Source organism: Lolium rigidum, chromosome 6 (genome assembly GCF_022539505.1).
Source record: "Lolium rigidum isolate FL_2022 chromosome 6, APGP_CSIRO_Lrig_0.1, whole genome shotgun sequence".
Taxonomy (NCBI): domain Eukaryota; kingdom Viridiplantae; phylum Streptophyta; class Magnoliopsida; order Poales; family Poaceae; genus Lolium; species Lolium rigidum.
Genome location: NC_061513.1, coordinates 169589687 through 169608658, shown reverse-complemented (window position 1 = coordinate 169608658; position 18972 = coordinate 169589687). Strand labels below are relative to the sequence as shown.

General features: G+C 46.7%; 3 protein-coding genes and 1 long non-coding RNA gene across 4 annotated transcripts; 2 read left to right on the top strand and 2 right to left on the bottom strand.

Annotated features, from left to right (window-relative positions):
* The first annotated feature begins 3797 nt into the window (after positions 1 to 3797).
* On the top strand, positions 3798 to 4385 carry LOC124663541 (agamous-like MADS-box protein AGL29). The gene has a single exon (XM_047201231.1). It carries the CDS (start codon positions 3798 to 3800, stop codon positions 4383 to 4385), a length of 588 nt encoding a protein of 195 aa, XP_047057187.1.
* A 1283-nt stretch (positions 4386 to 5668) lies between these two features.
* On the bottom strand, positions 5669 to 9376 carry LOC124663540 (pentatricopeptide repeat-containing protein At3g54980, mitochondrial-like). Its single transcript, XM_047201230.1, has 2 exons — positions 6824 to 9376; positions 5669 to 6103 (listed from the first exon to the last, which is right to left on the bottom strand). Exon 1 carries the CDS (start codon positions 9374 to 9376, stop codon positions 6965 to 6967), a length of 2412 nt encoding a protein of 803 aa, XP_047057186.1. The 3' UTR covers positions 5669 to 6103; positions 6824 to 6964.
* A 305-nt stretch (positions 9377 to 9681) lies between these two features.
* LOC124663008 (tRNA (cytosine(38)-C(5))-methyltransferase 2) lies at positions 9682 to 13090 on the bottom strand. Its single transcript, XM_047200774.1, has 11 exons — positions 13017 to 13090; positions 12801 to 12911; positions 12172 to 12265; positions 11976 to 12094; positions 11722 to 11844; positions 11149 to 11362; positions 10964 to 11056; positions 10718 to 10812; positions 10529 to 10609; positions 10378 to 10442; positions 9682 to 10205 (listed from the first exon to the last, which is right to left on the bottom strand). The coding sequence occupies exons 1-11, from the start codon at positions 13071 to 13073 to the stop codon at positions 10130 to 10132; spliced, it is 1128 nt and encodes a 375-aa protein (XP_047056730.1). The 5' UTR covers positions 13074 to 13090; the 3' UTR covers positions 9682 to 10129.
* Positions 13091 to 15472: 2382 nt separating this feature from the next.
* Positions 15473 to 16401, top strand: LOC124659654. Its single transcript, XR_006989662.1, has 3 exons — positions 15473 to 15555; positions 15697 to 15789; positions 16158 to 16401. It is a non-coding gene; the product is annotated as an uncharacterized LOC124659654 (long non-coding RNA).
* The last annotated feature ends 2571 nt before the right edge of the window (positions 16402 to 18972 follow it).

The following is an 18972-nucleotide window of genomic DNA, read 5'->3' as shown; positions in this document are numbered from 1 at the left end:
GGTATAATTTTGTTATAAACATGAGGCATACATATTTGCGGATTTCGGTGATTGCATTATTTGTCACCCCTCTAACAATTATCAACTATCTTTAGCTGTCCTTTTCTTTTAGGGAATATAGTTTGGGATATGGTATTGGTATTTTGAAACGGCCTAAAAGTGGTATAATTTTGGTATAAACACGAGGCATACATATTTGCGGATTTCGGTGATTGCATTATTTGTCACCCCTCTAACAATTATCAACTATCTTTAGCTTTCCTTTTCTTTTAGGGAATATAGTTGGTAATTTCGGTGAATGCACACACTAACTTTGAAAACAACTACAAGTACATGTAACTGAATAATGGATTTGTAAGGTATCCCTTGTAACAACTTCTAGCGCCCGGTGAGCAATGATAAGAATCCGATCGTAATTATACAACAAAAAAAACCAGCCATCGAGGTTAGCTTGCTTCTTCAACTCGATCAGCTGCCTTAACTCGCTTGTTCATTTTCTTCGTTCTCCCTTCACTTCCACCGGTTCCGCATTGGGAGCATTAGGCATAATCGGAACGGCTCCTCTCTCCGCCGCATTCTCTACGAGCAAGTCCCCCCCTCCCAAATTGCGCCCCCAATAGCGCCAATTGATTCCTCGCAACCGAAGCCTCCGAACGTACACATCGATCCACTCGAAATGCCCGCATTTCTTCAAGATCTGAAAACAACAACGTGAACCCTAAATCCAAAATTCGAGGGAATAACAAGAAAATCGAGAGAAAACGAGAGAAATTGGAGCGAGATCTAACCTTATCCCCCTCTCTATATGGCAAGCTCTCGCATGCAACGAACTCACGTCCACGGTTGCCGTTCTCGTCCGTCTTACGGATCGACCGCTTCGCAGGCTCCTGGCGTGGGCGGTCGGGGCATCTTGTCAAAGGCACGGGTCCATACTCGCGGCCATGAAGAACGGGAGGTCGAAGAGAAACTAGACATCACCCGCCTACCGGAGAAGGGCTGCCGCTGACGGAGAAGAAGAACAATGGGGCGCGGAGAAAGAAAGGGGAAGCAATGGCACGGGCACGGGCGCGGGGCTGGCTCGGGCTCCCATTTTGCAACGGTCACCTGGGTAAGCTGTGGGTCCGGCGCGCTAACGTGGACAAGTTGTGGGTCCCACGATGATCTGGATAAGTGGAGACGTGTCCACCGCGGGGCACCAACAGCGGCCCCACTTGCCAGCACCAACCAACGTCAACTAAACGGAAATCCTCCGTCCGAGCTCCTTCTGCGGGTTTCGAACAAGGGATTGGGGAAAACTGAGGAAAAACTAAGGAGCTGGGGAAAACTGAGTACAACTAAGGACCCGAGGGCACGGAAATAGAAATCCCTTTAGCAAAAGGCATAACTAAACTTATATGTAAATTCAAGTTAGTTTTAATATTATAATTGATAATTGATATGGCAATGTGACAAGTCGATTTATTATTGTAGGCTCTCGTTGCAAGACGTAGTGACAAGGTGGTAATGTCTAGTGATGACCGAGGAGATCTCTGTGTTGAACCTTTTTGTTGGTTATTGAACATATTGTAAACACCAGAAATTGCTATATATATGTCAACAGGCAAAAAAACTTCCAAGTTTATGAATGTTTTCTTCTACTCCACAATTACAATAATCTGTGGACTTCTAATTCACAACAACAAAATTGCAAATTTAGACTGTCCAAGAAAATGAGCAATTCTCGTCATGTTTGCAGGACCTTCAGGAACACAAGGGCTGCATCGCCTCAGCCTCACGCTGCTACATGGCCTGGCCATTACGCCAGGCATCGCCCCGTGCTGCCCACGTACATATGGCACACGTCTCGCCGCCGGCCAGTTGATGACCTCAGCCGCGCATTTGCTTCCTCCGCATGCAAGGAAAGGTGGGATCGAAAGAAGAGAGGTAGTAGTCCTGCCTGCCTAAACCAGCTGGTGAGTGTGACTAGTGCCTTGTGTAAAGTAGTGTACTGCCGATAAAATACATATCCTTTGGCTATTGCTAAATTCAGTGTATACATGTAAAATTTTCACTAGTGTATTTTCTGCATTTACAGAATGTTTGGTTGCCAGTTTGACACAAGCGTCTGGATCCAGTGAGCCCAAACCTTTGAATAAATAACACATGTTGCATTTTAAAGTTCCAGTTAGTTCTTAAAATATTTCCACATGTTATAACTCTATGTATTGACAGTGAGTTAGTATTCATGTGCCAGTATGTTTTACTGGCTATTGCATCTGCCAGTATAGTCATGTGAGTTAGAAAAAATTACACCTAACAAAGTTGATCCCAAGGAGCTCAACTGAGGTTGTATGTACTATCTGTATATACTGTTTAGCAGAGTGATGACAACCATTTTGTTTCTTGCATGGGGATATCTAGTCGCATTTTGGGTTGCTGGGAGTATAATTTTCTTGCATGGGGATGATTATTGTAAAATTGTTTCTTAATTTAGAGGGCAAGTAGAAGTTCAAGTAACTTAAGACGCTTTGCAGATACCTCACAGTTTGTGATTTGATAACCAGGGAAGAAGAAGGTCAAGGAGAAAATAGGGCAAGAGGACCAGACCAAGAAGTGTTGGTAATCGAAGGCCCCTTCCGATGTCACTGTGTTGTCTATTCTGTCATGATCACGGTGAGCTACTAAGTCCTACTGTGGTAGTTCTGGATATGGAGCTTGCTTGAGGTTGCAACTGGCTGTTCAAACCGAAGCTGCAGAGGAGCATGGCGAGCTGCCGAGGAGCGGAGAGCTGCGGAGGATCACGGTGAGGTGCCGTGAAGCCATCTAGATTGCTAGGTGAAGGTCTCTACAGTGAACTTGTTCAGATTATCAGTTAGTTTAGATTTGCTATGGTTGCATTTGCTAGTGTTGCCTTTGAAGTTCTATGTGATGGTTTGTTGGATTTATATCTATGTACTTTTATTAGCAGATGGTGTTGTTTATGTAGACAGTTTTTTGTTTAGTAGAATTTTCAAATTCTACTGTTTAGTTCAATTTGACCAGAGGCATAAATTGGGGCACTTGTCAAAGTGCCTCCGTAGCTTGCTACTTATTGGGGCACTTGTCAAACTGTCTTAAAAGGTAGTCATTTACAGGGGCACTTCTTCAAACTGCCCCAAAAGATAGCCACCTACAGATGCACTTTTTCAAACTGCCCCAATAGGTGTCAGCTCTAGGGGCACATCATCAAACTGCCCTAATAGGTGGCCAACTATTGGGGCACTTTTTCAAACTGCCCCAATAGGTGTCACCTATAGGGGCACATCACCAAATTGCCCTAATAGGTGGCCAACTATTGGGGCACTTTTTCAAACTGCCCCAATAGATGTCACCTATAGGGGCACATCACCAAACTGCCCTAATAGGTGGCCAACTATTGGGGCACTTTTTCAAACTGCCCCAATAGATAAGCTATTAGAGGCATTTTAGCCAAAGTGCCTCTAATAGGTGTATTTAGGGGCACTTTGAAAACTGCCCCTGGCACAAGTGCCTCTAAATACCTACCGTGTACTAGTGTCAGTCGGACTCGAAATCGAGCACTCAGCCTTGCCTTGCGACGCACGGTTTTAGGAAATACGCAAATCCAATCCTCTTCGCCCTCCTCTCGTGCGCGCCAATTTTTGGCAAGTCTTCTTCTACTTGTACTACCTTCTGCTCCTACACGCATCAGGTTGAGGCACAACGCAGAGGAAGCAACACCAGAGCACCCGTGAACCAACCTGCAACACCGCCGCCGCCGCCAGATTTCTTCACCCGACCGCTTTGGATCGATCGCGACGATGGTGCATCCGCGCGGCACGCCGAGCACGGGGCGGCACCGCATCGAGATGGCCCTCAGGGTGGACAAGAACAGCCGCCAGGTCACCTGCTCCAAGCGCCGCTCCGGGCTCTTCAAGAAGTGCTCCGAGCTCGCCCTCCTCTGCGGCGCCGACCTCGCCGTCATCGTCTTCTCCGAGGCCGGCAACGTGTTCGCCCTCGGCAGCCCTTCCGTAGACGCCGTCCTGCGCCGCTACGTGCCCCTTCCTGCTGCCGCTAACGACGCTGGCGTCGATGAGGATGACGACCATGAGGCGCTGGAGAAGATGTGCCAGGCGAAAGAGGCGACCGCGAAGCAGTTAGCGTCAGAGATCGAGCGGATGAACTTGATCGGGTACAAGGTGATCGAGGCGCAGGGTGAAAGCAGGTTCTGGTGGGATGCGGACGTCGATGCGCTCGGGGCGGCGGAGCTGCCGGAGTTCGCCAGGTCGCTCGAGCGACTCAGGGAGAACGTGCGCCGCCACGCCGACAAGCTCCCCTCAGTCCCGCCGCCCGCCGCCACGTCAGTCGTCGCTTACACCGGGGATGCCGCTTCTAATTACTTGGCTTGATCTGCTTGCTTAATCTATGCCGTCAGTGTTAGCTCCCTTCTGCTAGTGGTTGTGGTGTTTCGATTCACCGCGTCAGTTTGTGCGTTGTTACTACCACTATATCTATGTTAGCACGAGTTTATCTTCTTCTTTTGGGAGAATCGAGTTTATCTTCTTGTTAGTAGTAGAAATTGGGAAGAGTTGATCTGCTACTGAAACTCAGTACGGTTGCCACTTTAACAAGAGTTTATCTGCTTTTTAATCCCATGTAAATCCAAATTACTCCTTGTTACGAGTTCTACTCGCTATTTGTACTTTTTACTAGGGATGCTAATTGTACTGCTTAATTTGTTCTATTCCAGTGCAATTGTTTTACCCTGCACTGGCAAAGTTTTGCTAGTGACCAAATTGGTTCTACTTCCACCGCTCCCCGTCCGTCCGATCCAACGGTGCCCGTCACAAAATTTTGAATTCCTTCGCCCTCTTCTCGCTTCGCACAATCGCCGTCCGTCTGGTGGCTTGTTATAAAAGCGGAGATGAAAGTTGGCTTGTTATAAAAGCGGAAATTTGTTGAATTCCTTCGCCCTCTTCTCGCTTCGCACAATCGCCGCCCTCACGAGCGCCCCTCCTCCCCAAATTCGCCAACACTCTCCTCCCTTCCTCCTCCTTCAGACCAACGACATGGACTCCGACCGCCTCATCGCCTCGATCGACGACCTGAAGGAGATCGTGAGGAAGTACTGCCGCCGGGGTTCGTCGGCAGGGCGGAGGCGCTCAAGCTGCGGATCGCCCACTTCCTCGCCATCTCCATCATGATCCACTTCGACTCAAAGTGGCTACAGTAATTGCTTTCATCGCTTGCGCTCGTGATCCATTTCGACTCAAGATGCCTAGAGTAATTGCTATCATCGTCGCTAGCACATTTGGTATAGATATAAACAAATACAGTACAGATGGTACTAGATGATATCGTGCTACTCCAACTTTTGATTCCAAGCTGTGATGGATTGTCAGATTACTGGACCGGCATGCCAACTCTGTTTTGCTGAGTGCTCCCAGCCTCCCATCATGATCTTGTTTCTCTAATACTCCGTATAAAATTGCACCACTTGCTTAACCAACATTTTCTTACTTCCATGGCTATTTTTTCCACTGAAAATAACAATCACCGCCGCACAATTCAGCAAGCAACCCCTAACTGGGCATAAGCACATAACGAATGTAAAATAAAGTGCTTATCCAGTTTCAAATAAGCAGTGCATGATGGGGTGGTTCATAAGAAGAGCCAACATTGAGTTGAAATATTGGACCGAGACTGGGAGATCTTGAAAGCTGGTGATTTGAACCCAATACACATACATGAGCTCATTACCACTCGTACTACTTGATTCCTAGTCACAGCAAGTTTCTCAAAATTGCAACAATTTAAGATTATGAATCAAAGTGTAAATAACTATTTTGCCGGTCAAACAGTGCAGTCTTCATCAGCAGGTCTTCCATTATTTACATTTACAGTGACAGGAGACACGTCAGGAGTGTATGAGGCTAAATTGACCAGACACCTCTTGTTGGGGGTCTCACAATTGCCCTCCCTGATTCCTGTGCTTCTCACCTAAAATATCATCCTTTTGGGCGGTGGTGGGCAAAATTTGATGGGATTTCAACACACTTGTTGTAACACAGGTGAGCAGCAGGCATGATCTTATGATACACCAGGTGCACAGGACGCCATTAACTTTCTGCATCACAAAAACCAAGTGTTAAAAAAGTTTCATTCCATGCGTTCCACTCTAGCGGAATGACCAAAACATAAGTCCATATATGATCCAAGTTAGTCTTTTGAATGTATTCGGTGTAAGAGATGGGTTTATGTATTTATATAATGGTTTAGCAGAATTCTCCACTCTGGTTTTTCCTGGCTCTTTTGGAGGGTACTACAGTGCAGCAGGAATGGTGATTTATTATGCTAGGTTTCTAAGAAAATGCAGAGTTCACTCTTTTAGTTCTGCTAAGTGTCATCTAGTTAGCCTAATATACTAGTATCGTCACAGGACAGAACTCTACGAGGACAAACAGAAGTCGAAAACTGACATTCACTTCATCTCACAATGTAAGATCAGACAGAGATGAGGAACATTGGAAGCATATATAGACTGAAACGCCCAGATCATGTATAATAAACTAAGTATTATTTGACAGAGAGCGCATTGACAGTTTAAGACAGAGGCAAGGCCTCAAGGTTTTGCTATAGTCAACAGAAAAGCCTTGAGGATGGAGTAGAAATAATCACAAAGCATCAGCAACAATACAAAGATCTGTTGCTGGTGGTTGTTCAGTTGGATGTTCCATGCCTTCTGTAAGCTAGTAACGCCAGCATTTACTTTGAGGTGAAACAGGGCATCGTTTACAAAGACAGACAACACAGTAAACACATTTCATACTCAAATTCCAATGCTTACCTTTGCTTCCATCTTGCCTTGTTAAGGTTTCCCTTTATTTATAGGGTTATAGCACACAGTTTCCCAACTCAATGGTGTCATGAGTGGAAGCTTCAATCTGCTGAAGCCAAGGTACTCTTAACTGAACAACTGGCAGAAATTTTAAATAGGAGCCCGCACATCAGCACAACCGTCACCTTCTAAAGATTTCTGGCCAGCCAGTATGTCATCAGTTATGTGATCAGGCATAATTCCCCTGTTAAGCATTTCATCATGCAACTGGAATGCTTCTTGCAGCTTACTATCACGGAGGTATCCATTTATCAGCATGTTATAAATATAAACATTAGGCTGTACATCCAATCTCCTCATCTCATCCAATAACTTCTTAGCACCATCAAAGTCTCCACTGCGGATAAGGCCATGTGTTAACGCCGTGAAAGTGATAGCATCGGGGATGTTACCCTTAGCCAACATCTCCGAGTACAGCTCCAGCGCAAAGGCTACGTTGCCATCTTTTGAGAAACCGTCGATTAAGGTAGTGTATGTAACTGTATCAGCAGCGATTCCGTCTTTAATCATGCTCTCGTAAAATTTGGAAGCTTCTTTCATCATTTTCAAATTCTTGTACCCGGTAATAAAACTATTGTAGACAGCAGCAGTGAGTGTTAAACCATCTTTCAGTAGAAGAGCAAGAAACTGCATTGCATGAGACATATTCCCTTCACTGCAAAACCCATTTATTAAAGCATTGTATGTAGCAATGTCAGGTTGAAGGCCCTTGCATCTCAAACTATTTAGCATTTTGAGTGCGAGATCACAACAACGGGTCCTACAGTAACCGTCAATGAAACTGGTATATGTTACTATGTCGGTGGGTATACCTTTTTCGCACATCTGCTGGTACATAGCTGATGCTGAGCCCATCATACCAGCTCTCACAAATCCATTGATGATACTATTGTATGTTATTGTGGTGGGGACAAAACCTTGGCTTACGAAGTTGTTCAACATTTCATCAACTTCAGAAATCCGGTCACCCATGCAAATGCCATTTATGAGCACGTTATATGTGAACTCATTGCAAGGAACTCCATTCTGTTTCATTTCATCAAGGAGGGCATAGGCTTTGGCAAAATTGTTCTTTCTGATATACCCTTTCATCAAAGTTGTGTATGTGACAGCATTAGGTTCGAATCCTTGCGCGGGCATCTCTGAGTACAATTTGAGTGCTTCATCCATGCACCCCTTCTGACAGTAGCCCATTAACAAGCTGTGGTATGTCACAATAGATGGTTTCACTCCAGCTTCCTTCATCTTATCAAATAGGTTTAGCGCTTCACGGAGCTTGTGTCGCTGACAGAGCCAATCGATTAGACTAGTGTATGTGAAGACATCCGATAGGCCAGAAGCAAGCATCTCCTCACACAAGCTTACAGCATCCTCCCACCGTTTCTCATGCAAAAGGCCGTCGATAACCAAACGGAACTCGGACGAGCTTGGCAGCAACCCCTGCCCTCTCATCTGGCGACATAGCACATACGCCTTCTGCGCCATCCCCTCTTGATGACAGGCCTTGATTAACACCCCGTACATCACAATAGTAGGCACTATGCCATCCGCCACAGTCTCCTCGAAAAGATCCAGCGCGGTCCCAACCTCGCGTCGCAGGCAATACCCGTGCATCAGAATCGTGGCGAGAATCGCGTTCATTTTCTTCCCGGCGGCCAGCATGTCGTCCTTGACCCGCAGAGCGTCCTCCATCCTCCCCGCCTTGACGAACGCTTCGGCCACGGACCTGTACGTGAAGTCCCACGTCTCGAAGCCAGCCCCCTTCATCTCCCGGAGCAGGAGCAGCGCGCGGTCGGCGTCACGCAGCTTGCAGAGCGCCGCGATCACGTTGGCGTACACGCGCTGGTCGGGCTGGACCTCGGCGGCGGCCATTTCGTCGAACAGCCTGACGGCGTCCCCGTGCATCCCTTCCTTGGCGCAGGCCCGCATGAGGGCGTCGAACATCCACGCGTCCACGGGGTAGCTTCTGTCCCGCATCTCCGCGAACAGCGCGAGCGCGTCCGCCGCCGACGAGCACCGCCCGGTGGTGACGAGCAGGTCGGTGCGTGACTTGACGTCCGGGACGACGCCGCGGGCGACCATGTGGGCGTAGGCGTCGGTGGCCGCGGCGACGTGGCCGGCGCGGGAGAGGGAGGCGAGGAGGCGGCTGAGGAGGGATACGGGGGCGGCGGCGGCTGCGGGGGAGCCGGAGTCTGGCCCGGCCGCGGCGCGGAGGACGGCGTCGACGAGGGCGGCCGGGGGCAGGCGGGAGTCGAAGGCGGCCGCCTTGAGGAGCGGGAAGGCGCGCGGGTGGGACGGGGATTCGGCGAGGAGCGAGCGGAGCGTGGAGGTGAGGCTCTCCGCGACGGCGGGGGCGGTGGCAGCCGGGCGGTTTGAGAAGTGCACGGAAAGGGGCTCGGTTGGCGCCGCGGGAGTGGGAGTGGGGGCGCCCGCGGTGGTGCAGAGGGAGCGCCATGGGAGCAGGAGCGAGGAGCCTCCTCGGAGGCGTGGTGGGCGGCGCATGGCGGCGGCGGGGAGGAAAGGGTTTACGGTCCAAGCTGAAAGACGAGATCCAGCTTGAGCTTGCTCGCTGAACGGATCGTGCGTATTTGTTCCTACACGATATTCAGGGGAATGAGATCACTGCAGCCGAGTTTTTTTTTTTCAAAATGAGGAAACCTAGGCATTGAAACACATGTAAATACATGCTATCGAGACCAAATCTGATCAAAACTGCCTCAACTAATTTTAAACGGAGGGAATAAATGAAACTCATGTGAGATTATCTGCCCGGCCGGCTACATTGCTCACAGTGGTTGAAGGAAAAATTTCATCAGTTGCAAGTTGAGGCTCATGCCAATATATATAACGTCGTTCAAGTAAGTACATTACTGGCCTTTGCATAATTGCATCCAATCTCGCAATGACATAGGAGTATCACATTATAGTTCCCATCACATTACACTTGAAAACACTGCAACGTTGCAAGATACATTAGATCCGCGGCAGAGCTTCGTTGGTGCATTGGACACATCCTCCTCTTCGCTGTGCCACTCGCCACATCATCAGCGAATAGAACGTAGAGTCTTCAAACCCTATGAAATTGTATGGTCACAACTCCAAATGAAGCAATCGGCTTTGCAGATTGGTGACCAGCAGTACTAGGCAGAACAACATTCCACGGATATTGTACTCACAACTCAGGTGTAGCAAGAGTTTGACCAGTATCACAAGGCAGGCCAAGGTGAATATCAACCGCCAACTGACTGGACTTCTCTATGTCTCGGCAAATAGATAGCGCAGCAAAGGAGCCACAACCGCTACGCTTAGACTATTACCCAGCATAGCATACCTGCGAAATGAGGATCTCATAAGCTAAGTGAATCATTCAAGCAGTGGATTCTGATTTCTAGAACCAATAACTCCATCTTTCATGTTACTACATGGATCGCGATAAAAATGGGGGGGGGGGGGGCAGGTTCTTGAATTCATAGCAAAGAGAGAAAGTGGGAACTAAGACTTACTGTTGTCTGAGGCTTATGTGATCCGGAAAACAGAAACTCAAAGGAAAAGAGTGCAAATTAGCTACCTGAAAAAAAACATTAATACCAAGTGCTATGAAGCATAGACAACAGAAGGATGTAAGCATTTGTGAAATTATGTGCAAGCATTTACCTCTCGAGGGGTGAAAAACCGTAGACCCAACTCATTCAGTGAAGAAAGGTCAAGGTTCTCTTTTGGAACTGGTTTGTGATCCTATAATTTCAAGCCATTTGTGAAAGTTAAGAGGTGGCACCAGAGGCTAAGTGGTACAAATGACTGAAGATTCGAAACAAAGACTGGGACTGCAAAGAAGAGCCTTACTTTGGATGTAGCCAGTAGAGAGCCTGTGCCCTTTACATAGCGATAATAACTCTTAGTAAAACAGCAGCACCGCTTTGATTCAGGGTAGACAATATCTTGCAAACAGTCAAGGAGTCACCAACACACCAAAGTCAAGCATTGATTAACAGAAAGGTATCAGCAAAATGTAACCAAAAACAAAATTCAATAAATGAAACTAGTACTCAATTATAATGACAAGTGTCTCAATCAAGGAACTAAGGATACCCATAGCATTTCCCCACCGTTCAATCAAGCTTAGTGGAACTGTATAATCATGTGAACCAGTTTCACTTGGAGTGCATCCACCAGCCTTCTTAACTGCATATTAGATAGGGGCATTAAAACTATATTGGTGAAAATGCTTGAAACAACAACCTGAAAATTTATACAAGCTGCAGGCCTGAACTTACAGTCAGAGGTGGTGGCTGAACAATCCTGGTCGACAGTATTCATAATGTGTATTTCAAGGAAGTCCCTTACTGGCTTACATACTACTTCCAGCACATCTTCATTATGTTCATAGCTATTCTGAGTTGTACTACTGTTCAATGTTAGGCAAGTAGGTGTCCGGAGCAGCTTGTTGTTGACTGATGGATTATGAAAACACATAGATTCATGTTTCGCCTGTAGACAGAGTATCGTTAAAAAGTTGCAGAATCCCTGCACTTAAGAATAACTGAACTCTTGAAGAATGCAACGCTTTATTTTCCAGGAAAGGCCTCATGTAGTTTCTCATTTCTGAAGAAACTGGAAACACAGGCTAATTTCCTATATAGTTAGCTATCACTCTTCTACGTGCTTGTTGGACAAACTCATATTTTAAGCACCATATTCCATAGATGTTCTCGCACTCATTTTGCACATTTGGGTATTCCAGAGGTGGTGAATGATAGAGGAAAATAAGATTAATGACATGTTGCTGCTAAGATATGCCAATTGACTGATTGCAATGAAACGACAGGCAAGATACTCATGGTACTTACCAAACAGAAGTAGCGGGGTCTAGAATATGGGACACCAAACTGCAGGGGGCTTAGGATAAATTCTTGTGTGTTGAAATTGAGACTTGAAAGGGCCTCTATCAACTGGTCATGTGTATCAGAGACCTGTCACAAGCAATTAATACTACTGGGTGTTAAAATACTAAAGTGAACCTTTCACAAGCAATTAATACTACTGGGTGTTAAAATACTAAAGTAAACCACTGTGATTGAAAGTAAATATAGCTTAAACCAACCTCGAATCCAACAACATTTTCCACAAACAACATTTGTGGAGGAAAGTTCATGTTCTGCATAAGGTTAAGAATCTTTATGAATGAAAATGCCCGAGCATCAGCTGAATGCTTCTGAAGTCCTGCATGATAATCCACCCCCATTATAGTTTAAAAATAAGGCAGATAAATTTAAACGGAAGCTATTCCAGAAGAAAACCTTGCCGTGTGTATGGTTGACATGGAGGAGAAAGAAGCCATGCGTGTGCCTTGTACTTGTCTAGGTCACTAGCAGTGAGTGTTTGAATGTTTCCCTGCAGTGACAACAATCCATGCATACATATAAGTTTACTTAGTTTCTCTGCAAAATAAATAGTGTACACCTTAATTGTGTATCTAAGGATGACAGGATGCACCATCAGCAAAACTCCAGCCAGCCTATAGTCAACTTTGTCTTCTTTTTTTTACTGTAAATCAACTTTGTCTTCTTTTTTACTGTAGATCAACTTTGTCTTATAATGTAGTCAGTTCAAATAAATACTACTGCTCACATTGTAATCATATACAGTATATAATACTAGCGAAATTGTGCATAGAAACAATGCATACATACTAATACTAAGTACTATATAAGAAGGGTAGTTGCAGTGTCAAAAATTCTGATGGCGCGGTTAAAGTTCTGAATTCTCAATGCTCCTAGAGGTACTATTAATATAGCACACTCCCAATTTCCTAGCCTAAAATCTTTACCAGCACAAATCAGTAGCACTTAACCCAACAAGAAACTTTCGGTTGTCGCCTGAGATCCAAGTTTGAAGAGCGCATAGATTTTTGGGGAACAGAGCGCACCTGGCAGGGGCGGTGGCCAAAGTTGCGCTCGTAGACGTCGTTGGCGACGTCGTTGATGTCGAAGGCCTCCACCACCTCCGCTCGAACGCCCGACGACGCCAGGGAGTACCGCTGCGAGCGAAGGAGGCGGCAGCAAAAGGAAACCCTAATCGCCGTTAGATATCCAGCGAGGTTCAGGTGCAGTACGGGAAGTAGAAGGAAGTCGGATGAGAGTACCATGCCGCCGATGCCGCTGTAGAACTCGAGGACTCTCCATGGGGCCTCCGCCTCCATTGCCTCCGATGGTCGCGGCGGCGGCGGCGGCGGTTGCTGGTCCATTGCCTCCGCTGAGTTTTTTATTCTTTTCGAACTGATTGCCTCCGCTGAGTTGCCCTACCTGGCTACCTCTCACGGGTGTATTGTTTTCTTTTCAGTCTGGACATGCTTGTGCTCTTGCTCCAGCAGCAGACTTTTTAGTTTTCCTTTGAACTGGATTTTGTATGACTGTGTTGGTTTATTTGTAAAGCGGGCCGAAAGTCTACTGATAGCTAGTTAGAGCATCTTCACAAATCACAAGAATTCATATATTTTGAGCAAAAAGTGTATTTGGCTCCCGGGCTTCAAGTAATCCCTTCATTTAAAACAGTTTTGAACTTTGTCAATGGTAAATCCCACAAGAATTCAAAATCGCACTGCGAAATTACTTTTATTATGAGCTACATAAAAATGTTAAAAATATCAACCCCACACTTGTATTATTCATGTGTAATTTAAAATACACATTACTTTGAATTGATAGTTTGCAGGTTTGTGGGATACAATCTATACCTATACCTAATAATAATAAAGGGGGAAGCGTTTCCTTGGTTTCGTCCGTCTCACCTTGATTTCGTCCGTCTCCCATCGATCTCCGCCTCAACTTCCAACAAATCCGTCTGTCGCCCCTACTAGGCCTGGCCCAATTACCTCTGTGGCTCACAGCAAGGTAAATTGTAACCGATTCTTAATCAACCCTGGAACCAGGACGAGCGAGATAAAAGGAGAGCGAGCCAGGATTAGCCGTCAGGTCCCTCCGCCCCTCCTCTGCGTGCGTCGCACGCCGGCCGCCTCCATGGGCACATATTAACAGGAGTCCACGCCTTGAAGATGGATTTAGATCAATTCAATCAAAAAGAGGACGTGAAGCACCCCCTGAAAAAGGATTCCGAGCTCTTCAAAAACGAAGCGAAAATGCGTTGTAGCTTATAAAATGGGGCGTAAGTGAAATCGTGGCCGTCCGGGGCAGTTCCAAGATTCGCGTGCTGGCCCCACGTCCGGAAGAGTTGACCGGCGTTTCCGACAATACAGAGAGCCTTTCGTATATGCGCACTGTACTGGTCCCTATATACGGTGGTGGCCCGCAGCGTGGGGTCGTTTAGGACAAGCGGCGACCAGGATCGAGCAGTTCGAATTCAAAATCCTCCGGCATCTCGCGACCTCCGGGCATCTCGTCGCTCACAGAACTCCCCAACCCAGGAGCAGACTCGATCTCCAGATTCAGACGGAGCCGGCGATGCAGCACCATGGAGGCGCGCAAGGGTTCACCGAGCTGCTTCTCAGGTTCGTTCAATGGTTCCGCATCGTCACTTTTTTGCCGAGTTTTATTTGATTCCGCGCCGCAGCTGATGCTGACCGCCGATTCCTCCTCCAGCATGGGGTTTCCAGGTGTAGATTCGGGATGGATCGAAAGAGAAGAGGTAATCCCGGCGGAATTCCGCTTGTACACGGAAATCCGAAGCGGTGAGTCAAACAGCTCTGGGAGCCGCAGTGGCGGCGGCGGCTCCGGCGAGCTATATGACGGACTGGACGGAGGATCCAGGGCATCGACGGAAGACGGCGCTCCCAGCCGCACAGATTCGCCGAGATCCCCGGAGCCATGGGGCAACAAGTGAGCCCTTGTTTGACAGTTTGTATTATTACTGAACCACACCTCCAATTAGGTCCTGATTTTGTCAGTTTCGTCAGTAGCGGCGGTTAAGGGGGGAGGATTTAGCCTGCCTCTACCTACGGCGTTCGTTAGGTATCAACCAAGAGCGGTTTATGTGGGTATCTCATAACAAAAGTAGATAATATACCAGTGGGATGGATATCTCTGCACCCGCACGATATGATTCTCTGGTATCTCTGTATGAAGGTGCTCAATGCTATGTTTGTTCCCGAGGGCATAGAGCGAGATGGAGGGTGCAACAGGGGCTGTTAATCCATGATTTGGTATGGTTGGTACACGGCAAGTAGGAATCGAGGGATTGGGGTCAGCTTGGGGTGTTGGATAAGATGTCTTACTGATTGGGTTTTCCTTTTTGGAGAGAACCGTGTAGTTTCTGGTTATAAGGTTGCTTTTGTATCACATACGGTGGAGACTATATATCAGGGCCCACTGTCTCAGCATATGTTTTGATAAGGATTAATTCAGTTGATCGGGGGCACTGATTATTTCATATTTTTTCAGGGGTTGTGATTTTGTTCCAGAAGAGTTGGAGGGAGATTTTCCACCTGGTCTATACACCGAAACAAACGCGACAACACACACGGTGATTACGTATGTTGATTGTTTACAGGCTAAAAAATCATAATACTGAGCATACATAGTGCAGTATTCTGATTTATGCTGAGGTCCCGATGTCTGATTTTGTTAGAGATGCACTTGTTTATGCAGCTCATCTGATGGGGAGGATCTGAATACACATGAGGATTATTGTTCAGAGAGGCCACAGGACACTCAGTCATCGAAGAAGAGGTATGCGCCAGCGGCTGTTTGCATGACTTTGACCAGTAATGGACACATTTTACTATCGTGTGTGTCTGAGGGGGTGTGCACATAGACTATGACAGATGTTGTGCTTGAGCTAATCAAATCACACATAAATGATAATTGCAGGCCACTCGTGATCGATATAGATGAAGATTTGCCTGGTGGCCCTTCAGACAGCTCAGTCGAGAAGCCTTCAGTCGCGCATACATGGGAGAAGAGGTGTGTGCCAATTTCAATGCCAGTGATGGAATATGCTTTGTCATAAACCTGATCCTTTGTACCATATGCTATCCGAGCAGTATTCTTTGTTACTAGCATAAGTTTACTCAGATCCGATAATTGCGGTTATGAAGATTACCATACTGGGGGTGTGAACAAATGCTTGTACTGGTCTATCTACGGGTATATTAAAACTGGAATTATGTAAGGAAAAGTTAAGACAGTGTTTACATGACTTTGACCAGTAATGGACACATTTTACTTCTCGCATGTTTTTTTCATTAGGATGTTGTTCGTACCCATAGGGCTATTATTTGAGTTTGTCAAGTTCACTAGCATTAACCTTTTTTCGTACGTGCCGTGGACAGGCCCCGGGTCGGAAAGATTCCTGACTTTCGAACATCAACAAATGGCAGGAAAAGTGCTCTTGAATCAAAACTAAGGAAATTCGGCGACAGGAAATCAGACGCGGTCGTCACTCCTGTGTCAGGGTTGGAGTTTGATTCTCTAGTTGAGGCATTTGACTTCTACAACCTATATTCCTGGGAGGTTGGGTTTGGCATCAGATACGGGACATCGCGGAAGAATATAGCAAAGAGCTTGACAATGCAGGAAATCCTTCTTCAATTTTGTAGGATGAAGGCCAAACTAAGTTTAGTTGGTCTACAGAACACAAATCAATGTATTGCGTTGAGTGGAACAGTAGCCAGGTGCATTTTTATGTGCATTAAAGCTTAGTCAAAGATTAATGTATACAATAATTCTTCTCAGCACACAACGTGGTACAGATCTATATTTTTTTGCCATGCCTATTGTACTGATGAATAGATGGCGAAGGAATTAAACGATGGACCCCCGATGTACCTTGTATGAACTTTGATAAGGACTATATGGCACTATGAGTATTACGTATGTGTGGTGTACGCTCTTTGTGGTGTAACGCATCTTGGTACACCGGCGGTCATCCAAATTGACATGCATGGTACTACATGTTTCTGAATCATGTACGGAACGACACTCGTGGCAAGGACCCCATGGGATCCATGTATATTCGGGGGGGGGGCATGGGGTCCATGCAACGGGGTAGTTGTTGAGGTTTTACGTATGTATGGTGTACGCCTTTTGTGGTGCAAAATCATGTTGATGCATGTGCGACGCAGATGGATGCTTTGTATGAATCAGCCCATGCTCGAGCTATATGTATGTACGATGTACGATCCTTGTGGTGCGACGCAAGTTGGTACCCCGGCGGTCATCCGAAATCGACACGAAAGGTACTACATGGTACTGAATCTTGTACTGAAAGGCAATTGTGTTAAGTACCTCATGTATTCCACATGTCTTCGTGCGGCATGGGTCCACGCAACAGATTAGTTGTTGAGGTTTACGTATGTATGGTGTGCGCATTTTGTGTTGCAACGCATGCCGATGCATGTGCGATGCCGATTGATGTTATTATGAATCAACCCATGTTTAAGTATTACGTACGTGTGGTGTACGCTCTTTTATGGTGTAAGGCATCTTGGTACACCGGCGGTCATCCAAATCGACACGCATGGTATTACATGTTTATGAATCATGCACGGAACGGCGCTCGTGGCAAGGACCCCATGGGATCCATGTATATTCGGGGGGGGGGGGCATGGGGTCCATGCAACGGGGTAGTTGTTGAGGTTTTACGTATGTATGGTGTACGCCTTTCGTGGTGCAAAATCATGTTGATGCATGTGCGACGCAGATGGATGCTTTGTATGAATCAGCCCATGCTCGAGCTATACGTATGTACGATGTACAATCCTTGTGGTGCGACGCAAGTTGGTACCCGGCGGTCATCCGAAATTGACACGAAAGGTACTACATGGTACTGAATCTTGTACTGAAAGGCAATTCTGTTGAGTACCTCATGTACTTCTCATGTCCTCATGTACCCATGTTTGAGTGTTACGTATCTGTGGTGTATGCTTCTTGTGGTGCAACGCATCTTGGTACACCGGCGGTCATCCAAATCGACACGCATGGTACTACATGTTACTGAATCATATACGGAACGGCACTTGCGGTAAGGACCCCATGGGATTCATATTTCTTCGTGGGGGCATGGACCCATGCAACGGGTTAGTCGTTGAGGGTTGTGTATGTATGATGTACCCCTTTTGTGGTGCTGAAGCATGCCGATGCATGTGCGGCGCCGATGGTTGCTTGTATGAATCAGCCCATGATCGAGCTATACGTATGTACGATGTACGATCCTTGTGGTGCGACGCAAGTTGGTACTCCGGCAGCCATCCGACTCGGCACACAAGGAACTACATGCTACTGATTCTTGTACCGAAAAGGAAATGTGGTAAGGACGTCATGGTTTCACATATTTTTGTGGGGAATGGGTCCATGTAACGGATTAGTTGTTGAGGTATACGTATGTATGGTGAACGCCCTTTTATGGTGCGGCACACGTCGATGCATATGCGACACAGATGGATGTTTGTATGAATTACCCCATTTTTTAGCGTTACATATGTATGGTGTACACTTTTTTGTGGTGCAACACATCTCGGTACACCGGCGGTCATCCAAACAAACGCGCAAAGCACTGTATGTTACTGAATAATGTACGGAATGGCAAGTGTGTTAAGGACATCATGGGTTTCACATATATTCGTGGGGCATGGGTCCATGCGGCTGGGGTTACGGTTAGGGTTAGGGTTAGGAATAGGGTTAGGGTTAGTATTATGGGTTAGTGTTGGGGTTAAGATTTGGGATGGGGGTAAGGGTTAGGGTTATGGTCAGGGTTAGGGCTAGGGCTAGGGTTAGGGTTAGGGTTAGGGTTAGGGTTAGTATTGGGGTCAGGTTTAGGGCCAGTATTAGGGACAGGGTTAGGGGTGGAAATAGGGTTAGGGTTAGGGGTAAGGGTTATGGCTATGGCTAGCTAGTGCTAGGGTTAGGGTTGGGGTAAGGGTTGGGTTTAGTGTTAGTGTTAGGGTTTAGGGATATGGTTAGTGGTAGGGATAGGGTTAGGGTCATGATTAGTGTTAGGGTTAGTGTTAGGGTTAGGGTTTAGGGTCAGGATCAGGGTTAAGGGTAGGGATGGGACTAGGGTTAAGGTTGGGGTTTAGGGTTAGGCCTATATGGTGTACGCCTTTTATGGTGCAACACATGCCGACGGATAGTATGGTGTACGCTTTT

Bases quoted from the DNA above. Each gene is read 5' to 3' on its own strand.
- LOC124663541 (XM_047201231.1), top strand. From the start codon at position 3,798: ATGGTGCATCCGCGCGGCACGCCGAGCACGGGGCGGCACCGCATCGAG.
- LOC124663540 (XM_047201230.1), bottom strand. From the start codon at position 9,376: ATGCGCCGCCCACCACGCCTCCGAGGAGGCTCCTCGCTCCTGCTCCCA.
- LOC124663008 (XM_047200774.1), bottom strand. From the start codon at position 13,073: ATGGAGGCGGAGGCCCCATGGAGAGTCCTCGAGTTCTACAGCGGCATC. The intron at 11,363-11,721 runs GTAAGTACCATG...CTCTGTCTACAG, and splicing joins GACCCCGCTACTTCTGTTTG to GCGAAACATGAATCTATGTG. The intron at 10,610-10,717 runs GTAAGGCTCTTC...TTGAAATTATAG, and splicing joins CTCTACTGGCTACATCCAAA to GATCACAAACCAGTTCCAAA.